The sequence below is a fragment of the Miniopterus natalensis genome, chromosome 6, assembly GCF_054644295.1.
Source record: "Miniopterus natalensis isolate mMinNat1 chromosome 6, mMinNat1.hap1, whole genome shotgun sequence".
NCBI lineage: Eukaryota > Metazoa > Chordata > Mammalia > Chiroptera > Miniopteridae > Miniopterus > Miniopterus natalensis.
The window spans coordinates 3,505,271-3,519,439 of record NC_142086.1 but is presented as its reverse complement, the minus strand read 5'-3'; the positions used below and the strand labels follow the sequence as shown (position 1 = coordinate 3,519,439).

The 14,169-nt window shown below is 44.0% G+C and overlaps 1 protein-coding gene across 1 annotated transcript in view; it reads left to right on the top strand.

Moving 5' to 3' along the window:
• Positions 1 to 14,169, top strand: part of PCOLCE2 (procollagen C-endopeptidase enhancer 2) — a 64,150-nt gene that overhangs the window by 45,466 nt on the left and 4,515 nt on the right. The window contains exons 6-8 of the mRNA XM_087818060.1: positions 3,929 to 4,083; positions 10,126 to 10,209; positions 12,213 to 12,380. Coding sequence (XP_087674186.1) covers positions 3,929 to 4,083; positions 10,126 to 10,209; positions 12,213 to 12,380 — 407 coding nt within the window. The remainder of the gene's footprint in view (positions 1 to 3,928; positions 4,084 to 10,125; positions 10,210 to 12,212; positions 12,381 to 14,169) is intronic.

Below are 14,169 nucleotides of genomic sequence, written 5' to 3'. Positions count from 1 at the left end.
AGAGAATATCTTCAGAGCACTGAGCCAGAATAGCTCGGATTATGAAAAACCTCTCTTTCGTGAATGTGGGTGAAATAAAGACCTTTGCAGTTAAACAAGGGCTGAGAGAGTTCACTACCAACAGACCTAACCAAAGAAACTTCATTATGTACTTCAGGCAGGAAGAGATGGTCACAGAGTAAAGGACCGAGACACAGGAGGAAACACTGAACAAAGACCTTAGTCATAAGCGTTGAAGGATTCGGAGGTCTTTGTATTATTGACAATGGGGTGAAGATATTATTAAACTTTATAACTTGCTAAAGCAAATAGGGATGTTAAATTTAGGGCAATCTCTAGAAAAAGTAGAAGTCTTTAACTTCCCAAACAGTGAAGGAAAAACACAAAATGAGAAAAAAGGTAGATCCCAAATCCAAGGTAAAAGAGAAACATGAAAAGGCAGGCTAAATAAAAAGCACAAAATGAGATGGTAGAAATATCTCTAGGTGTATCTGTAACCCACACAAATGCAAGTGGACCAGATCATTAATGGAAAGGTAGAGATGGTGAGACTGGGTAACAGCCATGTGCTGTTTGTAAGACATATCCAAAAAATAAGAACACAGAGCATTCAAGAATAAAATGATGGCCAAAGATATCGGAAGCAAATGCTGATAGAAGAAACTGGCCTAGCTTTATCAATATCAAGACAAGTAGATTAGGAAGAAAGCAGTAGGAGAAACAATTACTATATAATGATAAAAGGTGCAATTTATCAGAAAGGTATAACAGTTGTAAACTTGTGTGCACATCAAAAATATGTAAAGCAAAAAAAATAAATGAATAAAAATTAAAAGATCTACATAGTCCACTATTATAGCAGGAGATTTTAAACACATCTCTTTAAGTAATTGGCAGATTAACTGTGAATTACAGAAAGATGGGAAATTAGGATGCAAAAGATTTAAAAAACAGTTAAGTGGCTTTTCTGATGGGTAGGAACACTGCACCCAACTACAGGGGAAAACATTTCTTTCAAGCAAAAATGGACACGCTTGACTTGGGGTGGTAAACACACAATACAATATGCAGATGATGTATTGTAGAATTGTACCTGAAGCCTATATGATTTTATTAACTATTGTGGCCCCAACAAATTCAATAAATAATTTTAAAATAAGAGAGCAATACAAATAGGATGCATATCCAGCCTCCCTCAGGCCCAGAATTTTGACACTAAACTTAATGGTAAAGGTTAACTTTCATTTCAAATAAAATACAATAGTCACTTTAAAAAAACAGAAGAAAGAATAATCCAGAATTGCCGGATAATGATGAAAGAAATCTGATTTCTAGTTGAAAGTGATTGGAGTGGGGGACCGGCCCAGATTGCATTTCTCCACCAGTTCTAACCAGTATTTGAGGAACAAGTTTAGCACCACAGGCTCTTCCGAAGAACAGCAGGGTGGTTCCCAGCTAACTTCATAGGGCTCCTGTAAACTGACACCAAACTAAGTAAGGACAATACCAGACTTATGAATGTGATGGAAACCCTAAAGAACAATATTAGCAAGCCAAACCTGACAATGTGTAAAACATGCTCTCTGACCGGGAACTTGGATTGACTTGAATTTAGAAACTGCTTCATACATCACCACATCAAAGCTGACCTGCAGATTCATGTATTTCCTTGTGGAAACATTAATTTATTCAAGAACGTCCTTTTTAAATAACTTGAATTTAAAAGCTTGTATTTTTAAAAAGATATTTTAATAGGAAAAATATAAAATACTCAAGAATAAATTGAACAAATTATGTGCAAGGCCTTAATAGAAAAAATGATAAAACCTCACTAAAAGGTATTTTAAAAGACCTAAATAAATGGCACTATATACTATTCTCATGAATAGGAAGAATCAATACCATTAAAAATATTAAAATTGAAGGTCGGGGGTTCGATTCCATGTCCGGGCACATATCTAGGTTGCAGTTCAATTGCCAGTCGGGGTGCTTACGGGAGACAACTGATGGATGTTTCTCTGTTTCTCTCTCTCTCCCTCCCTTCCTCCCCCTCTCTCAAATCAGTAAACATATCCTTGGGTGAGGATTTTTAAATTGCTAATAATATTTTAAAATAGTTTTTTCATTAAACCTGACAGTATGGCATTGCGAGGGAGGTGGGGAGGGGTGCTGCTGAGAGTCTTGAGGAAGAACCTGGCAAGGAGGGGTTGCGTCGCCTGGTGGGGCTCATCAGAAAGCTGTTCTTTAAGACAGCGTGGTTCTGCCGGGGACAGGGACAGACCGAGGCAGGACACCGAGAGGCCGGAGCGTTCCACCCGTGTCTGCCCTGCGCATGTCACGGCCCTAGGGCAGACGAAGGCAGGACAGTTGTCAATCGTGGGAAAGGTGACTGTATTCATAGCTAATATCACACAAAAGTTAAATACAGATCAAGTGGGGACTTAAATGAAACTTAAACAAGAACTTCTGCTCGTCAAAATAACCATGAAGAGAAGGAAAAGGCAAGGCATAGACGGAAGCAGGCGTTTGTAACGTATTTCACGAAGACCTAGGTTCCAGAATACATCAAGAAATCCTAAAAATTCGTAAGAAAAACAGAACAGCTCCATAGAAAAGCTGGGCACAAGGCCTGACAAGGCCTCCCCAAAGAGGCCGCGCCGTAGTAACCTTGGAGCGGAGTGCGCCCTGCGCCAGCCCCTCTGGGAATCAGTCTCGCCTTCTCTAATGAGGCCGAGAAGGGGCGCCTGCCCTGTGGCCGGTAGGGCACACACCCGCCCCTGTGCCCCCTGCAGGGTTGCATGAGAGCTCTCATTAAAAGTGGAATGAGGCCCGGCCGGGCGTGGCTCAGCGGTTGAGCATCGACCTAGGATCCAGGTGATGGGGGTTTGATTCCTGGTCAGGACACATGCCTGGGTTGCGGGTTCGATCAATGACTCTCATCATTGATGTTTCTATCTTTCTCTCCCTCTCCTTTCCCTCTCTGAAATCAATAAAGATAGATTTTAAAAAAGAATTAAAAAAATAAATGAAATGGGCCCTGGCGGGGTTCTCCAGTGGTCAGAGCACCATCCCAATACACCCAGGTTATGGGTTCCATCCCCAGCCCGGGCACATACAAGAATCAAGCATTGAATGCATAAATAAGTGGAGCAGCAAATCAATGTTTCCCCCTCCCTCTCTCTCTCTCCCTCCGCCCTACCCCCCTTCCTCTCTCTCTAAAATAAAAAAAAATTTTAAATCAATAAAAAATGGGAATAAAATAATAAAAAATGGAGCACTGCAGCACCAAATGAAAAAACAACAAAATGGAAGTTCGATTAAACCCTGATGGCTTTCTTATCCCCAGGTGACCAGCCCTTTTGGCCGTGTCTTCACAGCATCTGGGTATTTGTTCATTAAATTTCTCCCTCTGGTTCCCATGGCCAGCGAAACCCAGAGTCTTCATTCAGCAAAGCTGTGTTCTTCCCACATCTGGCTAAATTATGAGGTGCTCGTGCCCAACCAGCCACAGTGTCAGTGTTTACACTGGTCTCCATGTTTACCACAGTCTCAGGCGTCACCTGGTCCTGGGTTCAAATCCCAACTCTCCTTCACATAGCTGTAGGGCCTCAGGCGAGTCGCTGGACCCTGACCTTCAGTGGCCTGTTCTATAAAAAGGGGATAGGGGATAGGAACAGGGTTGTGGTGCAAACAGGCCCTGAGGGTTTGGTAGAGCACAGGCTGGACTTGGCAGACACTCAGTGATATTAGCTACCAGTGTTGACATCGAGCAGTCAGGCTTCCCCTTTTTAAAGTATTTTAGCTTTTAAGTTTAAACAAGTAGTAAGTTGTCAGAAATTAATGGAAAGCTACAAAATTCTACATTTCGGAGAAGTACCACTTAAACCTTAAAATGTATATTTGTTTAAACATGTTTTTGTTCTTTTAGGCCAATTGTATCTGAGAGAAATGAACTTCTCATCCAGTTTTTCTCAGACCTAAGCTTAACTGCAGATGGATTTATTGGTCACTACAAATTCAGGCCAAAAAAATTACCTACAACTACAGTACCACCAGTTACCACCACATTCGCTGTAACTACAGGTAAGTTTTTCTGTTTTGAAATTTGCACACAAACTTAAGGAGTATTAAGAAATCTTTTGAAGTAGAAAAAATCAAAAGGAAGCTTTTTGAAACTAAAATAAGTTAAATAAGATGAAAGCATACATAAGAGAATAATATGACTTAATTAATGAAAGAAACATATAAGGTATAAGAATAATAAGCTAATTCTTTTTAAATTGATTTTTAGAGAGAGAAAGAGAGAAACATTGATGTGAGAGAGAAACACTGATTGGCTGCCCCCCTGTTCCCCCCCCTCCACGCCAACTAGGGATCAAACCTGAAACCTGGGCATGTGCCCGAGTGGGAATTGAACCTCCCTCCCTTGGTGTACAGGATGACGCTCCAACCAACTGAGCCACACAGGCCAGGGCTAACCTAATAATTTTTAAATGTCATGTAAAAAAATTATGACCTGTTAAAAATTTCTAGGAACCCTAGTAACAGATCGTTATAAAACTAATTTTTTTTTTTCTGGCACTTAGAAAATATGGTTCTCTTTTCATTACATAGAATTATAGCGCTTTAGGTTAAAGTTCTAGGGCCTCGAGATACCTGCCTGCTTACACATCTGCCAGTATTTGGACTTTTTTTTTTTTTTTTGCTTTACTCCAACTGTGTCATACAAAATATATTACTTTTTTTATTGGAGTTAATAAAACAAAAATATTGACATATTCTTGAAGTCAGTTGGGAAACTCTGGCCTGGGACATGATCTAAGAATTGGAGAGGCAGGACTGGGTCCCCATATCTAGTCTCTACATCCTGTCAGCTCCACCCACTGGGATTTCAGGCCTCAGATATCAAAGTCTAAATCCAGGGAGGAGGAAAGTGAGGAGGAAGGATCTAAGGTTAAGAAGTGAAGCAGGTTGAAATAAGAACAACTTTATTGCCCACTATTTTCTGTGTGCTCCCAAAGTAAGGCTGTCCTGAGCACCCATACTTACGTAAGAGCAGCGTTTTCTGAGCTCTCCCCAAGTGTGCCGCCTTGTGGCCTGGAAGGGTACTGCCTCATGTTACAGCATTATTTCTCCGGCTCGTCTCAGTGGACCTGTGTCCTTACTCTTTCCAGTGAATCATTGGGTCAAACCCAGGGTGCTTGGTGGTTCCCCAGCTTTTATGTCCAGGCCTAAACTTTCTCCAAAATTGCAAACATGGATTTGTAATTATCTCCTAGAGTTTTGCAACTGCTAGACATTTAAATTAAAATCTATCAAACTCAACTTATCATCACACTGCTTTCTGCCCTACACCTGCTTCTCCACCTGTTTTCCCGGGCATGGCCCACAGCCTCAGAGCCCCACCCTTAGGGCCATCTTTACCTCTGCCTTACCTCTCCAGTGCATGTGCCGCCACTCCATAGCCGGCCATGCCGTCCTCCCCTCCAGTCATTCTCTACGCCTGTGCCATCCACTGCATTAGCCACTCTGAGCACTGGAAGTGTGGCCAGTGATACTGAGGAACTGAACTTTTAATGTAATGAAATTTAAAAGCCTGTGCCTAGTGGCTACCAAATTGGACAGCCCGGGAGCCCGCCTCCCTCACATAGTATGTAAGGCCCTTCACACTTCATCCCCATTCTCTCTTTCTAGATTCATCTTAGGTCCCTCTGCCTCTGTCCTTATGCTCTAAGTATTTTGGATTTTATCCTAAGTGGGGGGAAAGCTGTGGATGGATTTAAGCAAAGTTCAGGATTAGATTTATATGAAGATCACTCTGGCCACTATGAAGTGAACGGATTGTAGGGGTTAAGAGGACCCTTAGGTTCCTGTGGTTGTCCAGGTGAACTGTGCTATGACATAAATACAGAGGCCCTGGCGGGTAGCACAGCTGGTTAGAGCATCGTCCCCATACACCAAGGTTGTGGGTTTGATCCTGGTTGGGGCACATGTAAGAATCAACCAAAGATGCATCAGTAAGTGGAACAACAAATAGATGTTTCTCTCTCTCTTTCTCTCTCTTCCTCTCTCTAAAATCAATTTTAAAAATAAATAAATAATAAAGAAATAAAGAAATAAGAAAGAAATAGAAAGAAATAAAGAGGGAGGGAGGGAGGGAGGGAGGGAGGGAGGGAAGGAAGGAAGGAAGGAAGGAAGGAAGGAAGGAAGGAAGGAAGGAAGGAAGGAAGGAAGGAAGGAAGGAAGGAAGGAAAGAGAAAGAAAGAAGAAAGAAGAAAGAAAAATACAGAGATAGTCAAGAGTCATTAACTGTTGTGCAAGCCAGGGACCACAGGAGATACTGGCAGCGCTTGGTAATTAACTGGACTAAGGAGATCAGGGAGGTGTCCAGAATGCCTCCTGGGTCCCTGGCGTGCAAAACCTGGGGGTAATGTTATTCACTGAAGCTGAGAACTGGGTATGGGGGTGGATTCATAAAATAAGCTGTGACCTTGTTGGAACCGAGGTGTCTGAGATACTCCAGTGGAGATGTCATGTGAATAGTTATGTCTATGGGCCCCCAGACCAGAAAAGATTTAAGCAAGATATCTAAATCTGAGAGTCACCAACACGCACGTAGCTGAGACCATGGTCCTGAGTGAGATTGCCTAGGGAGAGGTTAGGAGAGAAAGAAGAAGGGCTGGGGATAAATCTCTGGAAACTCCAGCACTTTCAGGGGAGGGTATGCTGGTGAAGGAGACTGACCGGAGAGGCCAAGGGGGAGGGAGGGGAGCCAGGGGCATGTGCCGTGGGAAGGGAATGTCCTAAGAAGGGAATGGTCAGTAGAGCCAAGTGTTGATGGAACTCAAAAAAGGAAGGACTCAAGTGTTTCCATTTGGTTTCCTGACATGGAGGCTACTGGAAACCCTTGCAAGAGTTGAGTGAGTGGAGCTGTGTAGGCAGAAGACAAACAGAGTGGGCTGAGGTGTGGGGAACAAGGAGAAACTGAGACAGCAGTTCCAGCAACTCAGTCCACAAGTTTGGTCCTCAAGGGAGGGAGAGGCTTTGAGTGTCTGGAACTAGTTAAAGGCAATGGTACGTAGCCAGCTAAGGAGAACACATGGCAGACAGAGGAATGAGTGACCGGAGGAGGGAAAACGTCTACAAAGGTGGGGGGATGTGGGCTCCAGAGGACTCGCAGGACAGACCTCAGGCCAGAGAGGGAGCAGCCTCCTCTCTCGGGAGGGAGGGAAGAGAGAGGCTGCAGACAGCACAGCTTCGAAGGTTTGGTGGGGATCTTGACATTTTTCTCCTATGATCTCTGTTCTCTCTAGAAAGTAGGCAGGGCCACCTGCTGAGAAGGCGAGGGAGGTGGTTAGGAGAGAGAATTTTAGAAAGATGTGGGAGTTGGGGAGTGAGTTGATCCACCAAACAGCTTATCACTTGGGTGAGGGTCCGTGTGGACTCCGCGTGGACTCTGCGGAGTGTAGGCCCAGGCCGGACAAGGTCGAAGGGCCGGGGGAAGGGGAGTTTAAGGTATTGTCAAGAAAATGACGGTAATAATGGGCCACGGAAACTAAGTGGAATAGTCAGGGAAGTGAAGATGGATTGGGGAAAGAAAAAGAGTTGAACCACTAGAGACAGGGGAAAAAAGTAGTCATGACAGTAAATCAGTAACTAAGCTTGGAGTAGAGGCGGTCATGCTGGACACGAGCATGTCTACGTTTGAGAGACTGGTGACTAAAACTTCAACAGGACATGTGAGCCTGGGGCTGGTGGCTGAAGAGGAGCAGAGGGGAAGTCTCTGGGAAGGATGAGGCCTCAGCATCCAGAGGGAGCACCCCAAGGGGAGCCGTGGGAGGGGTGCAGGAACTTGGAGAGGGGAGGGCCGAGAGCCAGGCGCGCGCTTGGGAGCGCAGGGCGGTGGAGGCTGACAGGCTGAGGGTGTGCAGCTGAGGACAGGGCCAGGGAGCAGAGATGTACCAAAGGGAGGGACGGAGCAGAGTGGGACACCCACCCCGCCTCCACAAGCCATCCAGGTAGAGGGGTGCCCTTTCCTTGGTCAGGGAGAACCACTGATACCACTGCTCTTTACCCAGTTAATCAGTAAACTTAGGCTCCAACTTCTGGAACAGTGTTCCTTCTACGTGTCTACTGAGCCCGTGCTCTTAAAAAGAAATGTGTGTGTGTGTGTGTGTATTTAAGTCATTATAGGTATTAACATTAAACTGTATGTATTTTAATATTGAATCCACCTCACATCCTTTTTGGAGTACAGTAGGAGTACAGATTAAGGGTAAGCAAACAAATAAATAAATTCACAAAAGGGCCGGCAGAAGCTACTAGAAGGGTGATATTTCCAATGGGGATTCTTACCTGAAAGTACAATTTTGTTACAGTTGTTTTGTTTAGTTCTTCCTAGAATATTGCCACATGTGAATGGATAATTAGCGAGTATTTTTGAAACATTTTTATTGATGGTTATCAGGATTAAATATTTTCATTTTGTTAACTCATTGTTTCTCAGCCTTGGCACTAGTAACATTTTGTGCCACATAATTCATCCTGTTGGGCACTGTCCATTAAGTCATCTAGCAGCATCCCTACCCACTAGAGCTAGTAGCGCCCCCTGGTTGTGACAACCAAAACTCTTTCCAGACAGGCCATGGCAGGCTCTGCGTGCACGGTTAGTAATTGGTTGTCCCTAATTACAGCTATAACACACTTTACACCTGAGCAGTGTTTCTAAAAAGCCTGTACTACTCACATTTAGGCAATTGCATGTTTTAAATATACAAAGAAAGCTCCCTCCGTCTTCAGAGGAACAAATTCCTCGTGGAAAGGGAAGAATTAACCTATATTTTCTTAGTTCGTATTTGTTGTACTAGGTTTTTCTAAGCAAGGCAGATGGAGACTATATCTATTTTTTATTATAGTGTTAGTTTTATATAAAGAAAGAAGAGAAAAGGGCTAAATATGGGTTATCTTTGATCTCAGGTTTAAAATTCAGCGAAGGGCCCGGCCGGTGTGGCTCAGCGGTTGAGCGTCGACCTAGGATCCAGGCGATCAGGGTTTGATTCCCGGTCAGGGCACATGCCCAGGGTGCGGGCTCGATCAATGACTCTCATCATTGATGTTTCTCTCTCTCCCTCTCCTTTCCTCTCTCTGAATCAAGAAAGATATATTTAATAAATAAATAAAATTCAGCAAAGGGTGTTCAGTTATGCTGACAAAGGTGGAGCAGCAGTTGGTAGTATAGTATAAAGAATTTCTTTTGGTGAAAGGGCAGCAGAGGAAATGAATGGGGGCAGGAAACTTTAATCGTATCCATAAAGTCATTTCTTTAAAAAAATGTTTCATCGTGGATGGATCTTGAGAATATCATGCGAAGCGAAATAAATAAGACAGAAAACGTCAGGAAGCACATGACTTCACTCGTGGGATATAAAACTGAAAGCAACAAATGAACAAACACGACAGACAGACAAAAGCTCATAGACACAGACGACAGTGTCGTGGTGACGGGGGGTACTAATGGGGAAAGGGGGTCAAATATACGGTGACAGAAGGAGATCTGACTTTGGGTGGTGGGCACACAGTACAATACACAGATGATGTATCATAGAATTTTACATTTGAAACTTACATAATTTTATTAATGTCACCCCCAGAAATTTAATAAAAATTTTAAAAAATATATCTTTAGTAAATATGGGAAACAAGATTTGACAATGCTGGGTGATGGATACATGGGAGTTTATTATAGTATTCTCTATATTTTTCTGTATGTGTAAAACATTTCATAATTAAAAAGAACAGAACAGACTGACGCATCTCAGAGGGAGTGAGAGGAAGGAGATTAACCAAAGAACTTATGTGCATATATGCATTGCCCGTGAACACAGACACCAGGGTGGTGAAAGCCTGGGGTGGAGCAGGAACTGGGGTGGGGGAAGCAGGGGGGGAAAGAGGGGGAACATTAAAAAAAAGAACTACTTTTGCATGCTCTTTAATTGTTTCATTGCAATGGCATATTGGTGGCTCGGAGAAATGAATAGGAATTTTAAATTGATAGATTCATATCTAAATACCAATTATACTTGAATTCATTTTCCTGAATCTTATGTCTGTCTTCTTCGAATTAAGGTTTAAAACCCACCGTGGCCATGTGTCAACAAAAATGTAGATGGACGGGCACCCTGGAGAGCAATTACTGTTCAAGTGACTTTGGTAAGCATGAAGCCAGCCTTTCCTCTGTTGTAAGAAATGCGAGGCTACCTGCTGAGTCTCGAAGAAACTGCCATGAGTGTGATGGTAAAGGGTGAGTTACACTCTTCATTTACCCATGAAAGCATTTTCCCACACACTGAGGTGTGCTGACTTGTGCTCGTCAGTGTTACATTTCACAGCTGAGAAGATGTGTATACAGAAAGTACACTTTTTCACATAAACTTAATTTCACTCCTGGTATGCGGTACTGCTCTTATGTGTATTCTGGGGGGCTCAGCATTCTTGCAGAAACCTGTATACTTTTTTTCTCACATATTTTTCATGGATTGATAATTTTTTCACACATCTGTAATTCAACTCAGTAAATTAGAAACACATCTAAGCTGGCCTCTCTCACAAGAAATTCAAGTGTTTCCTCTGTAGTGTCCTTCTAAAGTACTAAATTAAAACTTGGAAATCTGAAATCTATTTGGAAACACTTGTAGATTGGAACCTGAGGAGACATTACTAATGGCTTAGAATTTATAAGAGCTTTTTACGCTAAAAAATAATTGCACTTTTTGTGAAAACCAAGAGCAAAAGATACCAGATTTAATTATGTTGCTTATATTCACAAGAACATTTAAGAAGGTCTCACGAGGAAAAGAAAGCCACGGTAGCCCAAACAGTTCTCCCAGACCAAGGGCCCCAGGAGAGGCCGCAAACCAAGCCGCGCGCAGGCTGACTGCGGCAGTGCAGCGAGGGCTGGGACCTGCCCTCCGCCCACCTGCACTTTAGAGGCATAAAATGTGCTGAACAGCATAGGCGTCCCAGCCACCGCAGCCTCTGTGGGAGGTGCTTGAGGAAACCTCCCTCCCTGCCCTTTGGCACCACCTGGTTCCACTTGCTACACACTGACATTTTGCAGTGAGCACTCATCACCAGGGACAAAGGGAGGCTGGAAGACTTCTGGTTTATAGGCTTTGCACACCACGAAAGCAGTGAGCTCTCATTTCACCCAAAAGACTCTTATCAGCCAAGTGCAAAACTCGATTGATTGCACTGACTCGCTTACATGGCAGAGTGACCAGACAGTCACCAGCCACCCATGAGCTCTCAGCCAGCACTGGTAACACCCCTCCAGGGGCAGTTTGGGTCACCACAATAACTGGGAGTGCTGCTGGTTGTTCTGGGCAGGGGCGGGCCCATAAAATGTTCATTCAACGCAGGTCCTGTGCCACACAGAGTTGCCCCACCAAAACTCCCAACAGCACGCCTGTGAGAGACACGGCATCTTTCCTTCTGTGGCTCAGAAATGAGACTCTTCTCTGAGGGTCACAGCGGAAGAGAGAGAGTTACGTAATGAAAAGCAACTGAATTTTGCTAGAGATTATTTTTTTAAGTAAGAAAATGTTTTGTTATACTTCAGTTCTATATTTTGACTTGTTAAATGAGATAAACAGGGAGGGTAAGAAAGAGAACATCAAACACCTAGTAAAAGACAGGTATTTACTGATAATTAGGGAGCGATAGGGGCCCATGGGATGCACTGAAGTTCCAGAAGAGGAAAACTAATGAGAAGGGTGGGGGTGATGTGGAAAGGTAGGCGCACACTCATCCAGATGCAAAGACTCCCTGCCTCGTGCCCAAACCCCCTCATGCAGCCTCTGATGTGGCCTTGCCTCTGAAGGCTCAGGTCTTGTTGTATGTGCACCAGTGGAGGCGCGTAGCCTGAGCCTTGTTTGGATTGACCCACGTGCTGGGTGAGACGTGAAGAGTCCCCTCTCGGCAATGGATGAAGACGAGGTCTCTGCATCTAGCATGTGGCTGCGCGGTGGCTCCTTTTCCCAGCCTGAGTTTTGGTGACAAGCGTGCAGAATCAAATTTGATAGCTCTGTTAGGGCCTTCTCTTTAACATTAAAATTTTTCCCATCTGAAACTTAGAAAAGTGTAAAAAATTATGTTCAGTTCTGCTTATATTTGCTTTCACTGTTACATTATTTCAAAAATGCTTTTTTCCGCAGTATTTGCTGGTACTGTTATCACAACCATCACTCGAGGTGGAAGCTTGCATGCCACAGTCTCTCTCATCCACATCTATAAAGACGGCAATCTGGCGATTCAACAGGCTGGCAAGAACATGAGTGCCAAGGTCATTGTGGTCTGCAAGCAGTGCCCTCTCCTCAGAAGAGGTGAGTAAAGAGGTACACTTTAGTCTTGTAGGGGAGCTCAGAGATAGGCGGGAGGAGGTAGCCTCTCCTGGCCACTCGGATCTGTGCACACCATGGCTGGTTAAGGAAGTCGGGTGAAGGAAGACCATGGCGTCAGGCAGAGTTGGGCTCTACTCCCAGCTCTTCTGCGTGGCAGGGGACGAGGCGGGGATGTGGCGAATGAGTCCAGGCAGCACTGAGGCGGAATGCGTATAGAGCAGCCAGAGGAGCAGTTCAGAAGAAGGAAATTTTCAGTTATTGCACTTAAGATGCCCATACTGTATGGAGAGGAAAATACCCAGCAAAGAAATGGCTGTTCAGAGCTGAAGTTCAGCAGAGAGAGGGGCATGTGGGCTAGAATGAGAGATTTGGGAATTATTGTCAGATGCAGGGTCATTCAATCCATAGATGGGAATGAGTTTATTAAGAGAAATTATGGGAAACGTTACTCCAGAGCCAGAGTTACATAATTTTTAAACAATCTCTTACAAAAGTACTGTGTTTTCTATGGTTTTTAAAAAGTTTAAGTGGAGAAGAATATAAATAAAATGGGAAGCCCTTTCTCTCTCAAACCCAGAGGCACTATGACAACTTCAGAAAGTCTCTGTCCTAGGCACACCGAGACAAATGGGGGCCACACTGTACACCTGCTATTGCAACTGTCCCCCCATGAAACGTGTAGATGGCTTTCCATAAACAGCACATAATGCACATCTAAACCTTTCCTTTGTGATCTCATAATGACCCTAGCAGTGCAGCCTTCAGGCGGCCGCTGCCAGCGCACTCTGATGACAGTGTTAGCGCAGAGGAAGGGTTACGCAGGAGAAAGGGGAAGCATCTTTCTCTTACGACATACTGGGGAAGAGGGAGAGTAAAGGAAGTCAAATACACACTTCCTTTATGACATTTTCTGAGGCAATACAAATCTTCAGAGTCAAACTCAACATGCCACAGCCTAGGCCCCAGTCTAGGCCAGACACACTAATGTAATAAAAATAATATGACAGATATAACTGCTTCTTTAGTACCAGTTTTTTGCAAAGGACTACAAGGATGCGAAGAAGTATGTGATCCAGCCATGCCCTGAAGAAACTTACCTTGTGTAGATGCTTGAGGTGTTGGAGAAAAGTTCAAGGCAACAATGACCAAAGGCAAGGATCACTAGTTGCCCAGAGCCTGGAGAATCCAGGAGCTCTATGGGACTGAGAGAAGACATCTGAGGACAGCGTGCTGGGAGCACTAGAGGCCTATCACATGAACACAGTGCATTGTTCTTGGTAGACTCTCAGTAAGTGCACCAGCCCCACAGCTTTGCAAAGCAGGGCATGACTGACTGAATCATCCCATCCAGCTTCCTAGTGTTAGCACAGCTGGGACGTGGTACTCAGTTGAATGTAGATTTTTGCTGATGAGAGTCTTAAACCAGATCTTATCCTAGATACAATAAATGTATATCATCTACAGAACATTTACCTACAGATAAGTTATAGTCTAAGTTGTGATTCCAAGATGGCAGCAGATTAGTTGGAAGCTACACTGACCTCCCAGGTACAAACTGGAATTACACCTAAAATATAGAAAAATAACCCTGAATAACCAATTGAAGACTAGCTGGAGAGAAGCCTTATAACCAAGAACATAAAGAGAAGGCCACACTGAGACAAGTAGGAAGGGCAGAGGTATGAGAGGGCTGGCTGGGCTCCACAGGCACCAGCTGAAGGGGTATCTCAGCTGCAGGGGGTTCCCCCTGAGAAATCTGAGGACTAAACCC